Source organism: Podarcis melisellensis, assembly GCF_964234715.1.
Source record: "Podarcis melisellensis genome assembly, chromosome: Z".
NCBI lineage: Eukaryota > Metazoa > Chordata > Lepidosauria > Squamata > Lacertidae > Podarcis > Podarcis melisellensis.
The window spans coordinates 49208149-49230440 of NC_138547.1; the positions used below are offsets into that span (position 1 = coordinate 49208149).

Here is a 22292-nt window from a genome sequence, read left to right on the forward strand (position 1 = left end):
ATTCCTGGCTCTGGTTGTTTCAATGCTCAGTTCCCATTCCTCCTGAGGTTGCTGGTGGGTGGTGCTGGGCCTTCAAAGAAAGGTCCTCATTGATCTTGGTTGTGATGAATGCCAAGGGTGCCTTGAGGAAGTGGCGCCTCTCCCTAGAGCAAGATGGAATGGGTCCAGCCCCAGCAGCAAACACACAGGACTTAGCAGAGGTGGGAAGGAATGGCTCTTCTGTTGCTCCAGCCTACAAGAGTTCCCTATGTGGGCCTATGCCAGCCTTAGAGCCTCATGCAGTTTGGGGTGAGTGCCGATGATGGAGAAGGGCCTAGCATCTTGCGAGGAGGGGCCCCCAGCAGGAGCACCTCACAGACACCTGGGGACATCAAGTGAATCAGGAACTGCTGTGCCACGTTGCCGTTTTTCCTGCTTCCCCACCCCACCCATCTGTGGGCACAAACATCTAGCATTCCTTGCCCACCCCAGGCACCCCCTGCCTACCTCATGGACGGGCTCATCGTCTTCCTGCTGGGTGCAGGAGGCTCCCACTCACCCAAGGAAAAGTCCTGGAAAAAAAGGAACAGAGGCTGAGGGTGGTGGCACGAAGGGCCAGCCCACCCATGAAGCAAGGTGAGGCAACTGCCTCGGGCTGCAGTATCGTCAGGAGCAACAGATCCCAAAGCCAAACTTTCTCTCCCCACACTTTCCCCCCTGATGTCAATCTTCCCTCTCTTCTTCCCTGAAACAGAGGTAGGCCCAAATCTCGGGTCTGCCTCGGGTGCCAAAATGTCTTGAGCCAGCCCTTGGGGAGGTCTGGAATCCACCAGGCAATGATGAAGACTCTCCTTGGAATGGCTGACCAAGGGAGTAGTCCTATGACTGCCCTTCACCTTGATATGAGACCTCTGTTGATGCAGCCCAGACTAGCATTAGCTATTATTTTAATTTTATTTTATTTATTTTTTTGCTGCTGCTGCTGCTGCACCATACTGTTGACTCACATGAAGTTTGTGGTCCTCTAAGACCCCAATATCCTTTTCACATGCACAGTGTCCATATAATAAAAGCATAGAGTTGGAAGGGATCCCAAGGGTCATCTAATCCAATCTCCTGCAAATGCAGGAACTCAACTAAAGCATACATATAGAATCATAGGGTTAGGGTTAGGGTAAAAGTACCATACCACTCTATTCTGCCTTGGAGGGAAACCACCTAGAGACCCATGTCCAGTTCTGGGTGCCACAATTTAAAGATACTGACTAGCTGGAGAATGTGCAGAGAAGGGCAGCCAAGATGGTCAAGGGTCTGGAAACCAAACCTGATGAGGAGCCTTTGAAGGAGCTGGGGATGTTTAGCTTGGAAAAGAGGAGGTATCTATATCTTATCTTCTCCTGCTCGAGGAGAGGGCACTAACCTATGGCTTTAAGTTACAAGAAAGGAGATTGCAACTAAACTCCAGGAAGAACTTTCTGCCAGGAACAGCCCTTTCACAGTGGAAGAGATTCCCTTGGGAGATTGGAAGGCCATCTGCTATGGATGCCTGAGTGGAGATTCCTGCCTTCCCAAGGGTTGGACTAGATCCTCAGAGTCCCTTCCAAATCATTCTATGATTCTATGACTTGTTCCTTGCACAGTGAGCCTTTTTGGGAGGCTGGCTAGTTCCAAGACCCTTGGATGAGCAGCACCTGACCCACATCCTCTCCCAGTCCTGCAACAGACCCCTCCCACACCCACACCCTCTTACCGCTAGAAAGGTCTTCCTCGCATGCCACGGTCCCCCCTCCTCCAAGAACTTGTGCTGGGCTGGGCAGCAGCAGCAGCTGCGGCAGCGATTCCAGGCGTGCGAGTGGCAGTGGTGGGCCCAGTGGCCAGATGCTGCCGGCATGTTCCTGTGATGAGCTGTGGGGCACCGATCCCCATAGCAGCAAGCACAGCCTTCCCGGGCAGCACGTGAGCAGGGAAGGGGGCGCCAGTGATCACAGTCTTCCTCACACTGGGTCAATGGCTTGCAAAAGGCAGGCACCTCTGGAAGGAAGTCTTGGTAGGTGTGGGGTGGCGGGGGCTGCAGGAGCCTGTAGGGCTGGTCCACAGAGTGGCGGCGCTGGTCCCTGCGCTCGGAGCTGGCTGGCTGGAAGGAGTCCTGGTCCACCATCCTGGGGAGGGGTACCCCCGCTGGCCTGTTGTTCTGGCAGCTGAAGCCCCCAGAGGACAGCGGCTTGCTTGTCTCCTCAAAGAACTTCCTCCGGTCAGCAAAAGGCAGGAGGCCGGAGTCCTCAGGGGGCGGCAAGGGGCTCCCAGAATCAGCCACCTGCTGGCTCTGATGGTGGGGCTGCAGCTTGCGCTCTGGTGACCACCTCCAGCGGCCCCCTTGACTTCCTCCAGGTGGAAGAGCTCCCTGGGGCTTCCTGGGGCTGGGGAAACCACTTTCTGCTGCAAAGACACTCAGCTCAGAGCCCCAGCGCCTGGGAAGTAGCGCTCTATGCTGGGTCAAGCCAGGAGGCCGGCCCTTGGGCATGGGAGGCGGAGGAGAGTGGGGCAGGGAAGGAGGGACAGGGGGGCTGCCGGGGGGCTCCCCTGCCTCCTGGTTGGACTCCCCCTCCTCCAACAGTGGAGTGGAGCCCTTCGCCTTTTGCAGCTGTGCTTTGCGCCACTGGATCTCGTTCCGCAAGTTGGTGGCAAAGCGGTCGCTGCGCCGGCGCACATGGGCTGAGCGGTGCTGAGACGAGCCCCCCTTCCTGGTGCCCACGATGCTCCCTTCCTCCTCCTGCCCCACCTCTGCCGATGTGTCCATGCTGGGTGCCTCCTTCAGGCCTGTGCTGGCATCTCCAGTGGGCTGCAGATGCGGGGAGGATGCCAGTTCGACAGAGGCACTCCTGGGTCGCTCTGGCCCCATGTGGCAGCAGCTGCTTTCAGAACAGGGGCTTTGCGCCTTTCTGGGGGAGCCCTGACTCTGCTGGGCCCCTGGGTTGCTCCTTTGCTCCACATGCAGCGGAGACACAGTCCAGTGAGAGCCCTCCTGGGGGCAGGAGAGGTGCAGAGCCTGCAGCTGAGCCGCCAGCAGGTGTTCTGGGGCACTGTGACGATGGCTCAGTGCTCCAGCCCAGCAGGCCTTCCAGTGGGGCTGGCAGGCACCCTCGGGGCTGCCTGGCTTGGTCACAGAGGGGTCCTGGCTGCCTGTGTGAGGCTTGCCCAAGGGGTGTTCCCCACTGCTCTGCTCAACCGGAAGGGAGCTGGCACTCTGGGCTTCCTTCTCCATGGGGGTGGGCTGGTCAGCATGAGAACTCAGCAAGTAGTAATGCTCTGTGGGTGACTCCTTGCCCAGCTCGGGGTCCCTGCCTCGCACAGAGAGGAGCGTGTCCGAGGTCCAGCGGGCCTTGAGGCGAGGGGAGTCCTTCCGACGGCCTTCTGTGTTGCTTGGGGGCAGGTTATAGGCTCGCAGGCTGTCCTGCCTGACTGGCGGCTGAGGAGGGGTGGACACAACAGCTCTAGTAGAGCTGGGGAAGTGACTGTCCTGAAGGCAGGGGGCTGTCCTGGCACCAGGGGCAGGCCGGCTGGGCAAGGTGTGCAGGCCCACCGCTGCCACAGCTTCGCCACTGGTCTGCAGGTAACGGGGGTCTGGTGGGAGGCCTTCGGGGCCACCGCCGTCCTCGGGCCGCAGGGCAGAGTCGGAGGCGTTGGAGCTGGCCGAGAAGGAGCTGTAGGCAGAGTCCCGCTTGTTCTGGTACATGGTCTGGTCAATGGGAGAGAGGCTGCCCTCGTAGTATGTCTGGCCACCCTGGTCCAAGCTTTCCATGCTCCCAAGGGAGCTGCTCTTGTCTGTGCTGCAGTGGCCAGCGAGGGGGTTCCAGGGCAAGGGAAGATCACTGCGGGGAGAGGGGGGGATCCCTCATTAGGAGGTTGTAGACAAAAGTGCCTGTTGCCAGTAACCTTTCTTATTCATTTCTAAGAATATTTGCATACTGCTTCATTTATTTAATTATTAAATTTATTCACTTGAAGATCACAGGGTGGTTCACAACATAAAATCACAAAATGGGAACACAAAATACATAACAAAAAACCACAACCAAAACCCTCTATTGAAATGAATCTAGAAAAATGGTTTACTCCAAAAGCACCTAGATCTGGTGTGTGACCACCCTCTCAAGAACCTTCCCCAAGAAGGGGAGACTGGAAAGTAGCCAGTAGTTAGTTTTTTTCAACTCCAGGGAGGATTTCTTGGCTGAGTGGTTTCACCACCTCCTCCTCTCGCAAGACGGTATTAACCACTTCCCTGGCCCAGCCAGCTGTCCCTCCCCTGCTAGTTTCTATCAGCCAGGAGGAGCAAGGGTCCAGAGCGAAAGTGAGTGCCCTGACCGATCCTAGCACCTTGTCCATGTCTTTGAGCCTTACTAACGGAAACTCATCCAACACAACAGGACTAGACTGTGCTCTGGACACCCCTCAAGATTCATCTGCTGTTAACAGTGGCGTCAAGATCCTGGCAGATGTAATCAGTTTTATCCAATGCTTTGCAACCAAATCTCAATGAATTACTATTGGATCCATCACCTCCTTTGTGTCAGACTGTAAGAAGCCCCATACTACCCAGAAAAGCTCTGCCAGACACCATAATGAGGATGCAATGGAAGCAGAAGAGTATGTCTTCTTTGCTGCCTTCACTGCCAGTAAGGTAGGCTTTGTGATGAGCCCTCACCAGTGTTCGACTGCAGTCTACTAGAGTTTTCCTCCAGTCATGTTCCAGCCGTCACCCAGGGAGGAAACAAACTGAGAAGGTGCTCAGGGGTGATTGTGTCCATGGGCCAAAAGTCATCCAGATGTTGCACAAGTCAGCCAGGGCTTTGATAGGAACATCAGTCATATCAGCCAGAAAGTCCCCCAGAGCTGTCTAATAGGTAAAGAAGGTAAAGGATCCCTGGATGGTTACGTCCAGTCAAAGGCAACTATGGGGTTGCGGCACTCATCTCGCTTTCAGGCCGAGGAAGCTGGTGTTTGTCTGCAGACAGCTTTCTGGGTCATGTCGCAAACATGACTAAACTGCTTCTGGCACAATGGGACACCATGACGGAGACCAGAGCGCATAGAAATGCCGTTTACCTTCCCGCTGCAGCGCTACCTATTTATCTACTTGCACTTTGACGTGCTTTTGAACTGCTACGTTGGCAGGAGCAGGGACCAAGCAACAGGAGCTCACCCCATTGTGGGGATTCGAACCGCCAGCCTTCTGATTGGCAATCCCCAGAGGCTCAGTGATTTAGACCACAGTGCCACCCACTCTCTCACCAGAACTGTCTGGAAATATATTGGATCCATCAGCTTCCGAGGGCAGACCCTTCTCATAGGTCCACCACCTCTGCAGAGGGGGGAAGGTGCTGAAAGCCTACACTTCAAAAAGGAAGTGATTTAACTATGACATGGGATGGATGTCAATGACACCCACTTTCAGATCACCCTCTTGCTGCCCAATGACATGTTGGGGCAGCCCCATGGTCGTCATGGCAACTATGAAGTCCCAAGTGACTGCAGGGCCAACTGTTTTGGTATGGATGTTGAAGTCCCCCAACACCGGCTGTCTAGGAGTCCTCAATACCATGCCTGAGCATGGGTGTGTTTTTTTGGCAAAACGTCTTGGGCAGGCCCTGACAGCACGTCAGAAAATTCAGAAACGACAAAACCCGCCTTTTGGCAACTTGTGCCCTCTTCCCCACTCCAGGCTGGAGGGCGTTGGCAGCCCTGCCCCCTTCACTCAGACAAGAGGCCTGCAACTCATTACCTCCTCCCTGCTAGCAGCCAGGACGGCTCCCAAGCCGCCTCCCTTCCTGAAGGGAGATGAGCTCAAACCAAACAAGCATCTGAGGCATTGGGGGGTGGAAGAAATGCCAGGCTGGAGAGCTTCAGCACGAAGCCACTGCCATGTCCCACAGCCGAGCAAGGATGATTGTGCCACAGGGCCCAGGATAGGTCTGGGAAGAAGCCAGTCAGCTAGCAGCAACTCCAGAGCCCAACCCATGAGCAGGCAGTGGGTGGGTGTGGAGGTGGCAGCAGGGTAGTGCAACTAGTAAGGAGCAGTCAAACTCACACCCTCCTCCTCCTCCTGCTCTCTGTTTCCAGACAAGGACCAGCCCCCGCCTATTTGAGGATGATGGGAATCAGTTTTCCAGATGTTTCTGAACTACAAGTCATGGAATCATGGGATTGTAGAGTTGGAATGGACTCCTGAGGGTCATCCAATCCACCCCCAGCAAAGCAAGAATCTCAGCTCAAGCATCCATGACAGGTGGCCATAGGGCCCATTGCCCTTGACCACTGGCCATCCTGGCTGAGGCTACCAGGAGTTGGGGGCCAACAACTTTATCCTGAAAACTGCCCTGTGATCTTTGGACAAAGGATAGAGCATCACATTCCAACCCTTCAATATTATAATTCCATGGTCAGCCCCCTGAGAGAAAGAGCCCCAGGTGCCCCCACCGCCCCCTGCTGCCATGGGGAGAGAGGTGCTGCCAAACCAGACAGATGCCCAAGCCCATCCTGTGGAATGCCCTCCCATCAGACATCAAGGGGATGAGTAATTATATGTCTTTTATGAGACATCTGAAGACAGCCCTGTATAGGGAAGCTTTTTAAGATCTAATGTTTTACTATGTTTTTATATATGCTGGAAGCCATCCAGTGTGGCTGAGACAACCCAATCAGATGGCTGGGGTACAAATAAATTATTATTATTATTATTATTATTAGTCAGGCAGCCACTCACCTGGGGTCGCAGCCTGAGTGCCAGGAGAGGTTGAAGGCATCGGCCGGGAAGTGCATGGTGGTGTCAGCCTCAGTCCGGACTTCGGAGAGCTTGGCCAGGTGCCATGAGTGGGGCCTGATGAGAGGCACAACCCTCCTGTGGAGCAGATCGAAGGGGGAGGAAATGAGCCAGAGGAAACAGCAGGCACACCTCCCCTCCTCCACCGCAGGAGAAGCTCCTACTGAGAAGCCTCCTTAAGGGCCATCAGAAGGCCGGGCAGGCTACACACACACACAGCATGAAGAACCAGCTGCATGAATGTAAGATGGAGGACAACTGGCCGGCCAGTAGTACATGTGAAAAGGATCTAGGGGTCTTGGTGGATCACAAGCTGAACATGAGTGAAGCTTAACATGACTGATGCAGCCGCAATGAAAGCTAAGGCTCTTCCAGGCTGCATCTCCAGAAGTTGAGTGTCCAGGTCAAAGGAAGTCCTAGTCTCAATCTATTCTGCCTTGGTAAGACCCCACCTAGAGTCCAATGTCCAGTTTTGGGCTCCACCACTTAAGAAGGATATGGACAAGCTGGAAGGTGTGCAGAGGACAATGGCCAAGAAGATCAAGGGTCTGGAAACAAAGCCTTATAAGGAGCGGTTGAAGGGAGCTGGGGATGTTTAGCCTGGAAATGAGGAGACTGGGAGGAAATATGAGAGGAGATATTGCAAGGGCTTGTTTTCTTCTGCTCTGGAGGACAGGACCCGATCCCATGGATTTAGGAAGACCTTTCTGACAGTAAGAGTTGTTTGGCAGTGGAACAGACTCCCACGGGGCTCACCTTCCTTGGAGGTTTTTAAGCCTTGTGTCACAGGTTCTTAGCTGGAGATTCCTGGCTCCCTTCTGACTCTACAATTCTAGGATTCTAAGATACTCTTCTCTCTCTCTCTCTCTCTCTCTCTCTCTCTCTCTCTCTCTCTCTCTCTCCATCTTTCCCTCATCTCTTCTCCCCCACACCCAAAGCCATCTCAAGGCACAGCCCCCCTCCACTGCCAACCCACATGCAGCTTTGCAGAATTTATACAAAATGTGCTGTGAGGCAGGTCTGCAGGTTGGCCAGAATTAAGCAAGATCTCGTTCTGGCAGGCAGCATGGGGGCGGGGGAGGGGGATGCCATGCAGAGATGGGGAGCTGGGAGCCTTTCTAGCTGCCACCCCCATGTAGCCCCCTGCAGAGCTATAGGTCAGGGATGGAGAGATTCCTATAACTTTGGAAGGGCTGCTTCTCAAGAGTATAATGGGTGTGGGAGGGAGAAGATGGTTCAGAAAGATGCCTAAGTGATGTTTCCTGTCTGTTGGAAGAGCCAATTTAATCAAAGAATTGTAGAGCTGGAAGGGACCCAAGGGTCATCTAGTCTAACCCCCTGCAATGCAGGAATCTCAGATAAAGCATCCTGGACAGATGTCCATCCAAGCTCTGCTTAAAAACCTCCAAGGAAGGAGAGCCCTACCCCCACCTTCCATCCCACTCTCAAACAGCTCTTGCTGTCAGAAAGTTCCTCCTGATGTTTAGTTGGAATCTCCTTTCTTCTAAAGTGATGTAGCTCCTTTAAAAAACCCAAAAGACACAGCGGGAAGGTTGGGGAAGGAAGGAGTCATTCAGAGGGAGGAAGTCTTCCATGCTTTCGCCCTTGTTTTATACAGCTGCAGCAGCCCCCCCCCCCCCGTCCTCCCTTTTCACACATCTGACCTGGGAAGAGCTGGAGTTTGCAGCACACAAACCCTCAAGATCTCATTTTGGGGACAGGGTGGTGGTGACTCACCCTTCTTCAGCCACCAGAAAATGCCAGGATGGGAGCTTTCCCAAATGGAACATAAGTAGCCCCCATAGGCAGAGCCAGGGCTTGCCCAAGACATTTTGGCACCGGAGGCGAATAGAAAAATTGTATCCCCCACTCCACACCAGGGAAGATCCGCGTCAGGAACAAGGTGGGAGGAAAAAAGATCAGGACCCCCGTGGATCCTGCCGCCTGAGCCCATGGCCTCAGCTGCCTTCATGGGAGGGCCAGCCCCTTCTCCCCCCATCCAGCTCAGCACCACCCAGACTGACAGGCAGCAATGGCTCTCCAGGGTTTCAGGTAAGAGCCTCTCCCAGCGCTACCTGCAGATACTGTGGGGAGTTGCCAGCTGAGCTGCCTCGCCAGTGGGAGCCTGCAGACACCAGAGCAAAGCAGCACAGCAGGCCTGGCAGCGAGGGTGTCTTCACCCACCCCAGTTAGGGTAGGAGACAGGGAAGAGAGGATTCGTCCCACCCCTTCTCCTCCAGACAAGGGACTCACCAGGCACACCAGAAGGAGGTGGCAAATGGGATGGCCCCATGCACCCAGGCACAGAACACTCACCTGTTCGTCGGCAGTGGGGAGACCTGTGTGAGTGTCCAGCAGGACAAAGGAGCGCCCCAGGACTCCAGCCCACACGCTGCTGGGAGCTGTGGGGAATAAGCAGCTGAGGGGCCGGGACATGCAAGCCATCCCTACTCAAGGGGGAGGGGCTTCTTACTGGGCAGGCGTTTCCTGCCGCCCCCCCCCCTCCTGCACTCCCCAAGCCAGACGCCATTCCCATCCCCTTCCAGCCAGGAAGTGGTGAGGAAGTGATGTCCAGGGAGATAAGGGAGCACATGGAGCAGGCAGTGGTCATGTTGGAGGCCCCAAATGATGCAAAGGAACAGCAAAAGGGCTTCCTGGCTCTGTGGAGCAATGGGAATCTAGGAAAAAGGTCAGCTTGGGGAAGAAAACATCTGTCCACCCATCAGGCCCTCATGCAGGCAGGCCCAACTTTGAGGCAAGGTGAGGTGGCCGCCTCAGGTGGCAAGATAGCAAGGACAGAAGATGTGGATCTTTCTTCCCTCCTTGTTCCTGAGGTAGCTCTTCACCCACCCCTTATTCCCTGGTGGGGAGGAGGGGATCCTTTTGTCTTAGAGGTGAGGAGCTCTCCTGCCCCCCCCCCACTGTGCCCCACAAGATGAGACAGTCCACTCTAGCCTGGCTGCAGGGGGAATCCCAGGACTCCTCTGGCTGAAACAGCTGCAGGCCTCCTTGTCCTGCCTTCGCCTCCACTCACCCCACGCAGGAAGCAGTAGTGACAGAGGGCAGGAAAAGTGAGGTCATCGGCCTCAGGAGGAAGATATACCGCTCTATTCTGCCTTGGTCAGACCACACCGGGAGTCCTGTGTCCAGTTCCAGTGGCCACAATTTGAAAAGGATATTGGCAGGCAGCCAAAAAGGTTAATGCTCTTCTAGGTTGCATCAACAGAAGTAGAGTGTCTAGATCGTAAGACCACTCTATTTTCCCTTGGTCAGAGCATACCTGGGGTCCTGTGTCCAGTTTTGGCACACTAATACTGTGTCAAGGTCTGACACCAGAGTTTAAAAAGGATATTGGCAGATATGCGAAGGAGGGCCACCAAGATTATGAATTTCTAAAGAGCTGTCACATGGAAGATGGAGTAAGCTTGCTTTCTGCGTTAAATAGGTTTTCACAGAGAAAAACATGCGCCTCTGAAACTAGTTAAGAGAGAGGGAAGATGGGGGAAAGGAAGATCTATATCAGGAACAATAGGGGAAAGAAAGATCAACATTGGGATTTGCTGTTCCAGTGGATCCTGCCGCCTGAGGGAGTTGCCTCGCCTTGCCTCACGGGTGGGGTGGGCCGGCCCTGGCTGGCCCCATAAAATAAACCCAAGGGTTTAATGATTCCTTAAATCATTATGTAAAAATATTACAACTCCTAAAAAAATTGTTGGTGTTTGATGGGGGATGGAGGGAATGAAATCTAGGCTGCTTTGGACCAGTCCTATGGAACTTCAGTTGCAGAAGCAGGTGTGAGAGAGGGGTGTGTGATTTTAAGGGCACATCCACACTTATTTTCATAGTCAAAGAAATGTTTTTATTGGCACAGGTCCGCATTTTCCTAGTTCATGCTGAGCTCTCTTTTTCTTTTTCTGCCCCTCCACTGTCCCAAAAAAACCTGCTCTTTAACGCAGAATTGCAATTTGGATTTTGTGCTGATTGCATTTGCTCTGATTCAGCCACAAACAGCGAGTTTTCAGGGGGAAAGCACTGTAGCAGAAAACCTCCAAGAACTCGGACAGGGAGCTTAGAAATGCTGCACAAAAGTCTGGATGAGCCCTAAGAAACAAGGCGCCCTGTCATCCACCCTGTTGTTTGTCTGTCGCTAGGCTGGCTGCAAATAAGAGGTGCAGGTCCTAATTCCTGCCACTGGAGGGCAGCAGCAAGTTGGTCAAAGGAGCCCCACATCTGACAAGGAAGCACCAAATCGGATAAGGATCCCTGTCAACTAGCCTCTTCCGGGGCGCATTTCTCAAGCCCCCCTAAGGAGCACCATCAGCACCTGCAGGTCTTCTAATGGAATCACGGTTAGAAGGGACCCCCGAGGATCATCTAGTCCAACTCCCTGCAAGGCAGGAATCTCTACTCAACTTTAACAAGGGAGGAAGAGGAGAAGGGCAACAGAATGTGAGGCCAAAGGGAGACCCACGAAGCTCTCACCTCCGGAGGATCATCTTGAGGGTGCGGTAGGAGCCCTTGATGAGGATGAGGGCCTCCTGCCGAGAACCATACAAGGGCGTCCCGTTGATGTTCACCAGCTCGTCCCCAGGACACATATTCTGCGACAAGGATGCCTTCCCGCCATCCTCTACCTGTGAAGAGACACGGCCGTAAGCATCAGTGCAGGCAGGCAGGGGCTGATTCAAAGCTGCAAGCCCAACTGGGATACAGACTCCCAGACACTTGTCTCAGGGGCTACCCAGAACGGTTCGCAGTGCAAGAAATAAGTCATAAAACCCTAGACTCCTAGACTTGGAAGGGATTGTGAGGGAAAGGAATCTCAACACAATCCTCCCTGGCAGATGCCATTCAAGCTCTGCTTAAAAACCTCTGGTTAAGGAGTGTCCACTACCTCCTGAAGGAGTCATTCCACTGTCAAACAGCTCTTGCCATCAGAACATTCTTCCCAATGTTTACTTGGAATCTCCTTTCTTTTGCTTGAAGCCATTAGTTGAAGACCTACCCTCAAGAGCAGGAGAAAACAAGCTTGCTCCATCTTCCATGTGACAGCCCTTAAGGTATTTGAAGATGGCTATCATATCTCCTCTCAATCTCCTCTTTCTTTCAGGCTAAACATACCCAACTGTTCCTTATAAGGCTTGGCTTCCTGACCCGTGATCCTCTTGGTTGCCCTCCTCTGCACACCTTCCAGCTTGTCAATATCCTTCTTAAATTGTGTTGCCCAGAATTAGACACACAGTATGCCAGGTGTGGTCTGGCCAAGGCAGAATAGAATGGTACTGCAACTTCCCTTGATCTGGACACAAGAATAGCATTAGCTTCTGTTGCTGCTGCATCACACTTTTGACTCACGTTAAGCATTTGGTCCACAAAGACCCCCTAGATCCTTTCCACGTGTAATACTGGCAAGCCTGGTGTGAAGCTGACTTCTCCACCCTCTTCATGCCTCTCCTGGTTCTGGGAGACTGGGGGGGGAGGGGAGCTTGTCACAGCAGGAGGAGAAAACACTTGTGACTCTTCACCAGTCTGACTCACCTCTTCTTCTTGGCCTCTCTCCTCCCTCCCTCCCTCCCTCCCTCCCTCCTGCTTCAGCTTCTGGACTTGTCTCTGCTACAGACACTCCCTACTCTCTAAGCCCCCTCTTCAGCTTCCAAGGCCTCCTCCTCCCGGGTTTCTCCCCCTGACTGCTCATTTTCATCCCACCACCAATCCCCTGGCTCTGAGCCTCCCTCCCTTGGGGGTTCCCCAGCTGGTTCCTCTTCGTCCAACCAGTCCATGATAAAGCCTAGCTGGGATCCAGCCTCCTGGGCACTTGCCACAGGGGCTGGTCAGGCAATTCACACACACCAAACTGTGCGAGGAATAAGTCCTTCCCTTTAGCCCCAGCACTTGTGTGAAGAGCCACACAAACCTCAGAAATGAGGCTGGGGCAAATTCCAGCTGCAAAATTGTTTCACCAGGCAGAGTTAGAAGGGTTATACAGAGAGAGAATGCTCCCCCCAATCTTCTAACACTTCCTTTAAACAATAATTTGAGGACAGGTTTTGAGGATTCAAAGTAGCAAGGCAACCAGGGCCGGCCCACCCATGAGGCCATGTGACACAACTGCCTTGGGTGGCAAGATCCACAGAGGCAGTGGGTCCCAATGTCGATTTATAGTTCCCCTTTGTTCCTGATGCAGATCTTCGCTCACCCCTCTTCCCTGGCGCAGAGGAGAGGGCACCATTTTGGGGTTTGCCTCAAGTGGTAAAATCACTGGGCTGGCCCTGAGAGCAACAACAAGCAACAAGTCACAATCCTTGCAGCTGTCTGCTCAGCCCTTTCTTCAAACAGTGCAGACAGCGGCATCTACACCCACGCAGACGGCAGCAGGGCCCCAAACCCTTCCATTTGGGGCAAAGCATTCATACAGTGTTGCCCCTCTTTGCTAAGTTCCCCACAGCCACAGGGTCCTCTTCATTCCTAAAAACAGGCCCCCACCAAGAAGCCCTGCAGCAGTCCCATCTTACAGCCAGGGAGAGCAACACACCCATTGACCCCCACGAGCATCACCCCACCATTTGCACTTCAGCTCACCTGGACTTTGCCCTCTTCCCTCCACTTGCCTCCCTGCTTCCACTCACCCTCAAAGCCCCAGCAAGGGAGCAGGATGCTAATGGGTGTGAAAGAGGCGTCCTGGGGAAGGCTGGCCGGCTGCAGAACTAAGAGAGACCCCCATAGCCAGCCTGCCCTCCTGCCATGGTGTGCTCTCTCACCTCCTCTGGACCAAAGACCCCCAAGCCAGGCAGTTCTGCCCAGGAGAAGCTCCAGGGCCAAGCGGGGACAGAGGGGCTGGGCTGGGATGGGCTGCCCTTCCCTGCCAGAGTCACATGAGCCCAAGAGCAACTGCAGGGAGCTCCCCCAGCTGTTTCCCTGGATGAGACAAGGGCCCTTTGTGCTGCTCAAATGCCAGCAGGACGGTCCAGAACCCACAGAGTCCTTGCACAGCAGCCGGCGAAGGGCTCTGTCCATGCCAAGGCCGTGCCTGCAAGCCTGCACCAGGGATAACGGTGGAGGGAGTGGGTGGCAGGCTGCAGGCATGCGTAAGTGGCGAGGGGAGGCTGGGATGCCATCACACCCTCCCCCAAACAAAGCACAGAGCCCACTGCACTTTGTTCTAGCGGTTCAGCTGCCAATGGGCAGGTTTGGGCAGGTGGCCTAGACCACTGCAGGGATGGAGGCACTTTGAGGAAAGAAGAGCCAAGCTCCTCTTAGGAGTCTCCCTGTGCTTCCAGGCTGTGGTCTCCCTCCAGCAATAAGGCGAACACGATGGCTGTTGAAAGCAGTAAATGCCTCAGAATTGCTGGGAATCACAAGTGGGGAGAGGTCTGCTGTGGAGCTCAGGACCTCCTCGTGGCATTCCCAGAAGAGGCACCTGGTTAGCCACCATGAGAACAGGATGCCGGTTGACAGAAGCGGGCCTTTGAGCCTGATCCAGCTACACAGATGAGCCTTTGGGCCTGATCCAGCTACAGGGCTGCTCCTCTCAAGCCCTGTTCTCTGTAGAGAGGGCCCCTACCCAAGGCAAGCGCTTCTCTTTCTCCTTGCACAGTGCAGTGGGCAAGGCATGGGGGAGAAGCCACCGCCTTTCTCTGCTGGCCTTCTTCTGTGCCAGCTGGGCTCCCTCAGGGATCTGGCAGAAGTGAGAGTCCCAAGGTGAGGTGGCTGCTCAGGTGGCAGGATCCAGAAACAAACACAACCATATGTCAGGAGTGCTCCGATGGTGTTTCCTGCTTGGCAGGGGGTTGGACTCGATGGCCCTTGTGGTCTCTTCCAACTCTATGATTCTATGAAACACAAGATGGAGAGTTTGTTGCAAATTGGTATGTATGTGAGGTCCCTTTTTGAGAACCCCAAACCTCAGGAGCTAGAAATGGCAGGACAGCCCCACCTCAGTTCCTAAGCAAATCAGGAAAGGATGCCAGCACAGGATGTTAATACTTAACCACTAAGGCACAGAATGGATCGACTCCCTAAGCCAGAGCTACCACTCCCATCACCTTTGACCGCTGACTACACTGGATGGGTCTGATTGAAGATGGAGCCCTACAAAAGCTCCCCCCCCCCCACTGCCTTAAGGGAAGGCATACCTTGTCCATGAACAGCTCAGAGGATACAGCAAAAAAGCTAATGCTATTCTAGGCTGCATCAACAGAAATGACAACCATTTAGATATCTGAATATGGCTCTCATATCTCTCCTCTTCTCCTCTTCTGAGCCAAACATCCCAACCGCCCTCCTCATAAGGTTTGGTTGGTTTCCAGACCCTTGAACAGCTTGGTCACCTTCCTCTGCACACATTCCAGCTTGTGAATATCTCTCTTAAATTGTGGCGCCCAGAACTGGACACAGTATTCCAGGTGGGGTCTGACCAAGGCGGAATAGAGTGGTACTATTGCTTCCCTTGACCTGGACACTAGACTTCTGTTGATACAGCCTAGAAGAGCATTTGCCTTTTTAGCTGCTGCATCAAAAGGTAATACTTTTCTTGGTTGCATCACGTCTTCCTGAAGGAGCTCACAGGAGTTTTCTATTTCCACCTGCCACCAGGCAAACCAGGAGACCTCAGGTCAGGCCTGGATGTCTCAGAACCCTAGGTCCCTGGAAGCTGTTCTACCCATCTGAATGCATTCAAATTCAGAAGATCTGGAGGGCATCTCATTCTAGAATCATCTAGAATAAAAGAAACAAACTGCTTTCAGCCAATGTGTGCTGGTCTTCTCAATTTTATTTTTAAAATAGAAACGCCAAATACTTTTAATGGCATACTCAGCTAGACATGTTGACTTTTTTTAGGGTGGGGTCCACCACCTATCCTTTTTGCAAGAATTTAGACTGGAACTGATGACTGTTTCTTAACCAGGCAGCTTCTGCTCTGCCTTCTGAGACTGTAAGAGCTTTGTTTGAGAGGAGGAGTGGGAGGGGAAACGGATATGAAATCCCGTTTAGCTGCTGGGTTACTGTTCCACATTTTGAAGCAAGCCCCAGTAGCTGGGAAAACCAGCTCTGCAAATAAAGGCCAGAAAAAGTTCCTAGCCTGCAAGGACAGGGCACACTCTCCCTACTCTGTGTCCAGTTGGCTAACAAAAGTCTCACATCTCCAAGAGGAAAGTTTCAGGACATGATGTGAAGAGGCAGGCAAGACCCTCAAGAGCCATGCAAATAGATCCCCTTCCCAGGCAAACAGCAACAGGAATCCACGCCCTCCCAGAAAAAGCTGGGGCAGCCCATCCATGAGACAAGGTGAAGCCTTGCGTGGCAGATACACCTCCCGCCACTGCATTACTGCCAGCCCTGCTGGGGCTTCTCCTGTCCAACTGCAACAGTGCAACTGGCCTCACAGGGATCTGGAAGCAGAGGTGCAGCAGGGTGTGGAGGGAAACAGGGAGGCATTTCCACCTGCCATCCCACTGCTGCCAGACTGTTCTCCCCTCCCTCAGGAGCACAATTAGGCACACAACCAGGAGTAACCAGCTGCACAAATATAAAATGATGGGCACTTGGCTTGCCAGCAGTACAGGTGAAAAGGATCTAGCACAAGTCAACAATAAGATGAAGCAGCAAAAAACAAAAGACAAAAAGCTAATGCAATTCTAGGTTGCATTAGCAGAACTCAAGAGAAGTAATAATCCCGCTCTATTCTGCCTTGGTCAGACCACACAGAGGAGGGCAACCAAGATGATCAGGGGTCTGGAAACCAAGCCTTATGAGGAACAGTTGAAGGAGCTGGGTATGTTTAGCCTGGATAAGATGAGACTGGGAGGAGATATGATAACCATCCTCAAATATCTTAAGGGCTGTCACATGGGGGAGGGAGCAATCATCTTTTCTCCTACTCTGGAGGGGAGGACCCAGTGTTAGAAATTCGTCAGGTACCAAGTGTGTTTTGTGACTGGTGTGGATCCAACTGCAAGCAGGTGGAGAATTCTGGATGCCTGGTTTGTGATTGACTTCTCCACCTGGCTGCTCCCTCCAGCTTTCTTAACCAGGTAAAAGGAAGAGCTTATTTACTGCATTCATATCCCAACTTTTTCTCCAAGGAGTACATGGAGGAGCCAAGCCCATGTCTTCAGGTTACAAGGAAGGAGATTCCACCTTTCCACATCAAGAAGAACTTTCTGAGAGTAAGAGCACTGTGACAGTGGAAAATATTCACTCAGAAGGTTGTGGACTGTCCTTCCTTGGAGGTTTTTATGGAGAGGTTGGGTGGCCATCTGTCCTGGATGCTTTAGCTGAGTTTCCTGCCTTACAGGGGGTTGGAATCGATGAGCCTTGGCGTCCCTTCCAACTCTAAGATTCTATTATTCTATGACCAGCACATTCTCCACGAAGGCCACTGGAACCGAAAAAGAAAACACAGCGCTCTCCGGATGCTGTACCTTCCTTTATTTGGGGAATAAAGTACATATGGGGAAGACAGATAGGCAGTGTGTCCTTGACACTGCACCTCCTGCATGCCTGTGCTCTTTCCTCAGCTCCCAGCTGGAGCTCCTCAAGAGTCCAGAAGCAGCTGCAATGGAGGAGGAGGAGGAGGAGGAGGAGAGGAACAGCCAGCCTGGACTGCAGAAGGCTCAGGATGTGGCAGCGGCAGCTCTTTTAAGCTCTGGCCAAGCCTGCCTCAGCCAGGCGGATCATTCCCAGCTGTGTCCCAGAGGCCCTGCAAGCTCTCCCACAATGGCTGGTTTCTGGGCTGCAACATAAACTATGGAACTCACTTCTGTAGGCGGCTTCACAACAGGACTTGGCAAATTAATGGAGGACTATCGGCAGCTACTAGCCATGATGGCAATGCCTCTGAGTAAGAGCTGCTGGGAATTGCAGGTGGGCAGAGTGCTGTTGCCATCTTGCTCGCTTCCCATTGGGGCACCTAGGTGGTCTCTGTGAGAACAGGATGCCAGACTAGATGGGGCCCTTGGGCCTGATCCTGCAGCAAGGCTCTTCTTCTTCTTCTTCTTCTTCTTCTTCTTCTTCTTCTTCTTCTTCTTCTTCTTCTTCCTCCATTCCTATGCAGCTGTAGAAGGCTCACTCAAAGTTCAGGGAGCGCCTACACCCCAGAAGTGGGCGTCCCAGTACTTCCTATGCTGGGCGGCTCTCAGCAAATGAGAGCCAGAGTGTTATAGTAGTTAGAGTGCTGAACTAAGACCTAAGAGTCCAGGGTTTCTAGTTCCTGCTCAGCCATGAAGCTCACCAGGTGGTCTCGGACCTACTTTTGTCTTCTCTCAGCCTTGCCTACCTCACAGGGTAGTTGTGAGGATAAAACGGGAAAGAGGAGAACCACGGACACAACCTGGAGCTTTTTGTAGGAAAGAAGGTGGGACAGAAACATAATAAAAATTTAAAAGTGAGCCCAGGTGCAGATATGCTCCCTGGAGGTGGAATGTTTGTGTCACACACACACACACACACACACACACACACACACACACTCCTTTGTGCCATTCTCCAGCCTGGCAGGCAACAAACATTGCCACTGTGTCTGGCACAGCTCCATCCAAACCCAACTTCTGGCCAAAGAAAAGCCAACACCTTTCATCCTCCTCCGCAGAAACAGGCAGGTCCTTCAAAAGTCTCATGGGCAGCCTTGGGGTGGCCTTGGGGCCTACTCTGCTCCACCGCCAATCAGAAAGAGAGAATGTGGTCCTTTGCATGGCAATTAAGGCTTCTCTCCATGGCAACAACCAAAGTGTCTCATTGCGCCAGAACATCACAAGACACTCAACATGCACAGGGACAGTGCAAGGCCCTGTGGCTAAAACTTCATTTTATGCCATACTTCTTGGCACAGGTCTGGGCTTTAGAATTGCCTGTCCAAGCAGGCGAGAACCCACTTCACAACTGAATTGGAGAGAGCGGCAATCTGCAGAAAACCCATTTGTCCAGATTCTGTGTGAAAGAATGAGTTCTTGGAGGGAAAGTGCCTGGGCGTAAGAAAAACCGCTTGGAACTCAGACACAGCACTTCAAAGCATGGGCCTGTGTCTACAAAGCATGGGGTAAAAACAGGATCATAGAATCATAGAACTGTTGAGTTGGAAGAGACCGCAAGGGGCCCAACCCCTGCAATGCAGGAATCTCAGCTAAAGCATCCCCGACGGATGGCCATCCAACATCTGCTTAAAAACCTCCAAGGAAGGACAGTCCACAATCTCCCAAGGAAGCCCATTCCACTGTAGGGGATAGGATGGGACACTGGCAGTGCTGTGGTCTAAACTACCAAGCCTCTTGGGCTTGCCGATCGGAAGGTTGGCAGTTCGAATCCACTTAACAAAGGTGAGCCCCAGTTGCTCTGTCCCAGCTCCTGCCAGCCTAACACTTTGAAAGTCTATCAGTCTACCAGTGCAAGTAGATAAATAGATACTGCTGTGGCAGGAAGGTAAATGGCATTTCCATGCACTCTGGCTTCCATCACAGTGTCCCATTGCGCCAGAAGTGGTTTGGTCATGCTGGCCACATGACCCAGAAAACTGTCTGTGTACAAAGGCTGCCTCCCTCAGCCTGAAATGCGAGATGAGCGTGGCACCCCAGAGTCAAGTTTGACTATGTCTACTGTCCAGGGATCCTTTACCTTTTCCCTTTACCTATCTCCAGTGCCAACAGAGAAGGGGATTATTAATCAAAGAAGAACCTTCGGACAAAAGAGGGCTCCACTTCTACCAAAAGCCACAGAATACAGGACAGGCAATAGAAAACACGGTGCATAGTTAAATTGTGGGTTTCACTCCCAAAACAAGTAGGGATGTCCACCAACTTCACTCAGGATGCGCCTAGCAGTGGCTGCCAGCTAACCACAATGGCTCTGCTCTACACCCATTGCCAGTTTCTGTGATTTGCAAGTGTGGAGAGTTGCTGTTGCGCTCAGACCCTGATTGGCAGCCTCCCAGGAGAAGTATTTGGCTGGCTACTGTGAGAACAGGATGTTGGGCTAGACAGGCCCACGTTGACCTGATCCATCACAGCTCTTCCTGCATTCTTATCCAAGGAGGAGTGATGGATTGCAATGAGATAACGATGAGTTGGCCAGCAGCAAGTCATATTCGAAGCCAGGCAGCAGAGACAGAGAGAGACAGAGCAACCCTCAGGAACAGTGGGAGAAGACGGCATCTGTTGACATCTCTGCCCAAAGCCAGACAAGCATCCAAGGCAGGGGGAGAAGGCAGCTCCTTTATCCATCAGGCAGCTATGCTGAGGAGAAAGGGCGTGAGACACAATGGGCTCTCAGCCAACAGATCCCTACCGGCAGACATAGATGGCTGCACCCTGTGTCCAGGACCTCCCATCCCTCAAATCTTACATAAATTCCCCAGACATGAACACATTTAATTTACATCATTCAACACTGGTTTCAAAGTGTTGCAGACATCAAGGGAGGCATGGCCTGGACCCCAGGGCTAGCCCCAGAGATTTTGGCACCTGAGGCAGACTCCAAAATAGCAAGAAGGGGTAAGGGAAGATTTACATCAGGAACAAGGGAGAAAGATTGACATCTTCTACCATGGTGGATCCTGCTGCCTAAGGCAGTTGCCTCACCTTGCCTCATAGGTGAGTCAGCTCTGTCTGGGCCTTTTCAGGTCACGGTGGGGAGGAAGGCCATAACCCAACCAGGGTGCTGCTAATAAGCCTCTTCCAAGAAGGCGGAAGGCATCCACAAGCCTTAAGAACATAAGAAGAGCCTGATGGATCAGGCCCAAGGGAACCCATCCAGTCCAGCCTCTTGTTCTCACTGCGGCCAGCCAGATGTCCCAGTGGGAAACCTGCCAGCAGGACCTGAGCATGAGAGCAACTCTCCCCTCTGCAGCCTCTAGCAACTGGCATTGGGAAGCACCGCTGCCTCTGACCATTGGTCGCCATTGTACAGCTTCTGCTGCCGCATTCCTGCTATTCCACACTTTGCTGCAAACCCAGAATATGACAACAGATGTCCCCCCTCAGGAAACAGCTGCTGGCTTGCAGCTGGATGAAGCCCACAGACACCATGCTGTGGGAGGAAAGGCTGCCTCTGCCTCCTCCCCACATTCTGGACCATGCCCCTGCTTGGCAGCTGCTGCCTTTCACTCCAGAGAGTGCCCTTGGAGGCAGCGGCACAGACTGACCCTCTTTCACAGCCTCCCCATCCAGGGGCCTTCCAGGTGTTTGGACTACAACTCCCACCAGCCCCAGCCATCGCTGGCATGGGCTGATGAGCTGCAGTCCTAGGTTGGGGAAGGCTGGTCTACTCTAGGATATTGTAGGGAAGTGACAAATCAAGGTGGATACTCAGCTCCATCCATGCTTCATGCCTCTCCCTCTGCATGCTTACCTTTTGCCCCACGCACTACATGCACAAATCCACACTTTCCCAGTCAACGTTTGAGCACTTTTCTTTCCTTTCACCACAATGATTCCCCAACAAAAACTAGCTCCTTACTGATGAATCGGAGCAAAGAGCAATCTGCTGGAAGCTTGAATTGCTGTTTGCTGCAATTCAGCATTAAAGAGTGGGGTTTTCGTGGGGAAAGTGATAAAAAATAAGTGCCTGGACACAGTGTTTTAAAGCATGAACCTGTTCCTAGAAACACAGCAAAATAGGAAGTCTGGATGAGCCCTTTGCAACATATCCTTGAGGCTGGAGATGGGAAGGAGGAGCAGCACAGCCACAACTCCCTGCAGGGCTAGTATTAAATGCAAAGGACTTCAGAGGATGCACAGAGCAGGTCTTTGGGTCACAGCTGGCCAAAGGTGAGAAGAGGAGGAGAAACCAGCATTTGCTAGGCAGGATAGCCAGAGTCTGGGGCTATGTCTGGATGTTTGGCTGGCCTGGGGCAGACCCCAAAATGGTGTCCCCCTCCCCGCCAGGGAAGAATCAATGAGGGAAGATCAGCATCAGGAAAAGGGAGGGGGGAAGAAAGATTGACCACAGGGTCCTATGGATCCTGCCACCTGAGGCAATCACCTAACATTGTTGTATGGTGGGCCGGTCCTAACTGGCCAGCTACAATGCCCAGAAGAGAGCAGGGAGAGGAAAAGGCAGATCCAATGCTCAGAGCATGCAGAGAGAAGGGTGTGTGCTGGCAGTTCACTATGGCACAAAGAAGCCCTTGTTCCTGTGCTTGGACTGTGGGTGACTTTGCCAGGGAGCCAAAAAGAAGGTGCTTCCCCAGCCTTGGCATCCTGGCCTGACCTGTTTTCTTCTGCTCCAGAGGGGGAGACCTGAACCAATGGCTTCAAGTTACAAGACAGGAGATTCCTACTGAACATCAGGAAGAACTTTCCAATGCTAAGAGCTGTTTGACAGTGGAACAACTACCTCAGAAAGTGGTGGGCTCTCCTTCCTTGGAGGTTTCTAAGCAGAGGTTGAGTGGCCATCTGTTATCATGGATGCTGCAGTTAGGATTCCCACATTGCAGGGAGTTTGAGGAGATGACAATCCTATGATTCTTTGACCCATCAGCTCAGGGACGGGCTCACTTTGCACCAAG

General features: G+C 52.9%; 1 protein-coding gene across 2 annotated transcripts in view; it reads right to left on the reverse strand.

The window, feature by feature from the left end:
- The window catches only part of SHROOM4 (shroom family member 4), a 37278-nt gene that overhangs the window by 10609 nt on the left and 4377 nt on the right, over nucleotides 1-22292 (reverse strand). The window contains exons 1-5 of one of the 2 annotated variants that reach the window (XM_081896798.1): nucleotides 13423-13634; nucleotides 11279-11430; nucleotides 6740-6874; nucleotides 1730-3848; nucleotides 487-551 (exon numbers count right to left, since the gene is read on the reverse strand). In XM_081896798.1, the coding sequence (XP_081752924.1) occupies nucleotides 487-551; nucleotides 1730-3848; nucleotides 6740-6874; nucleotides 11279-11394 (2435 nt within the window). In that variant the 5' untranslated portion in view covers nucleotides 11395-11430; nucleotides 13423-13634. Of the gene's footprint in view, nucleotides 1-486; nucleotides 552-1729; nucleotides 3849-6739; nucleotides 6875-11278; nucleotides 11431-13422; nucleotides 13635-22292 lie in introns of those variants that run through there. The other variant, XM_081896797.1, reaches the window with a different exon arrangement.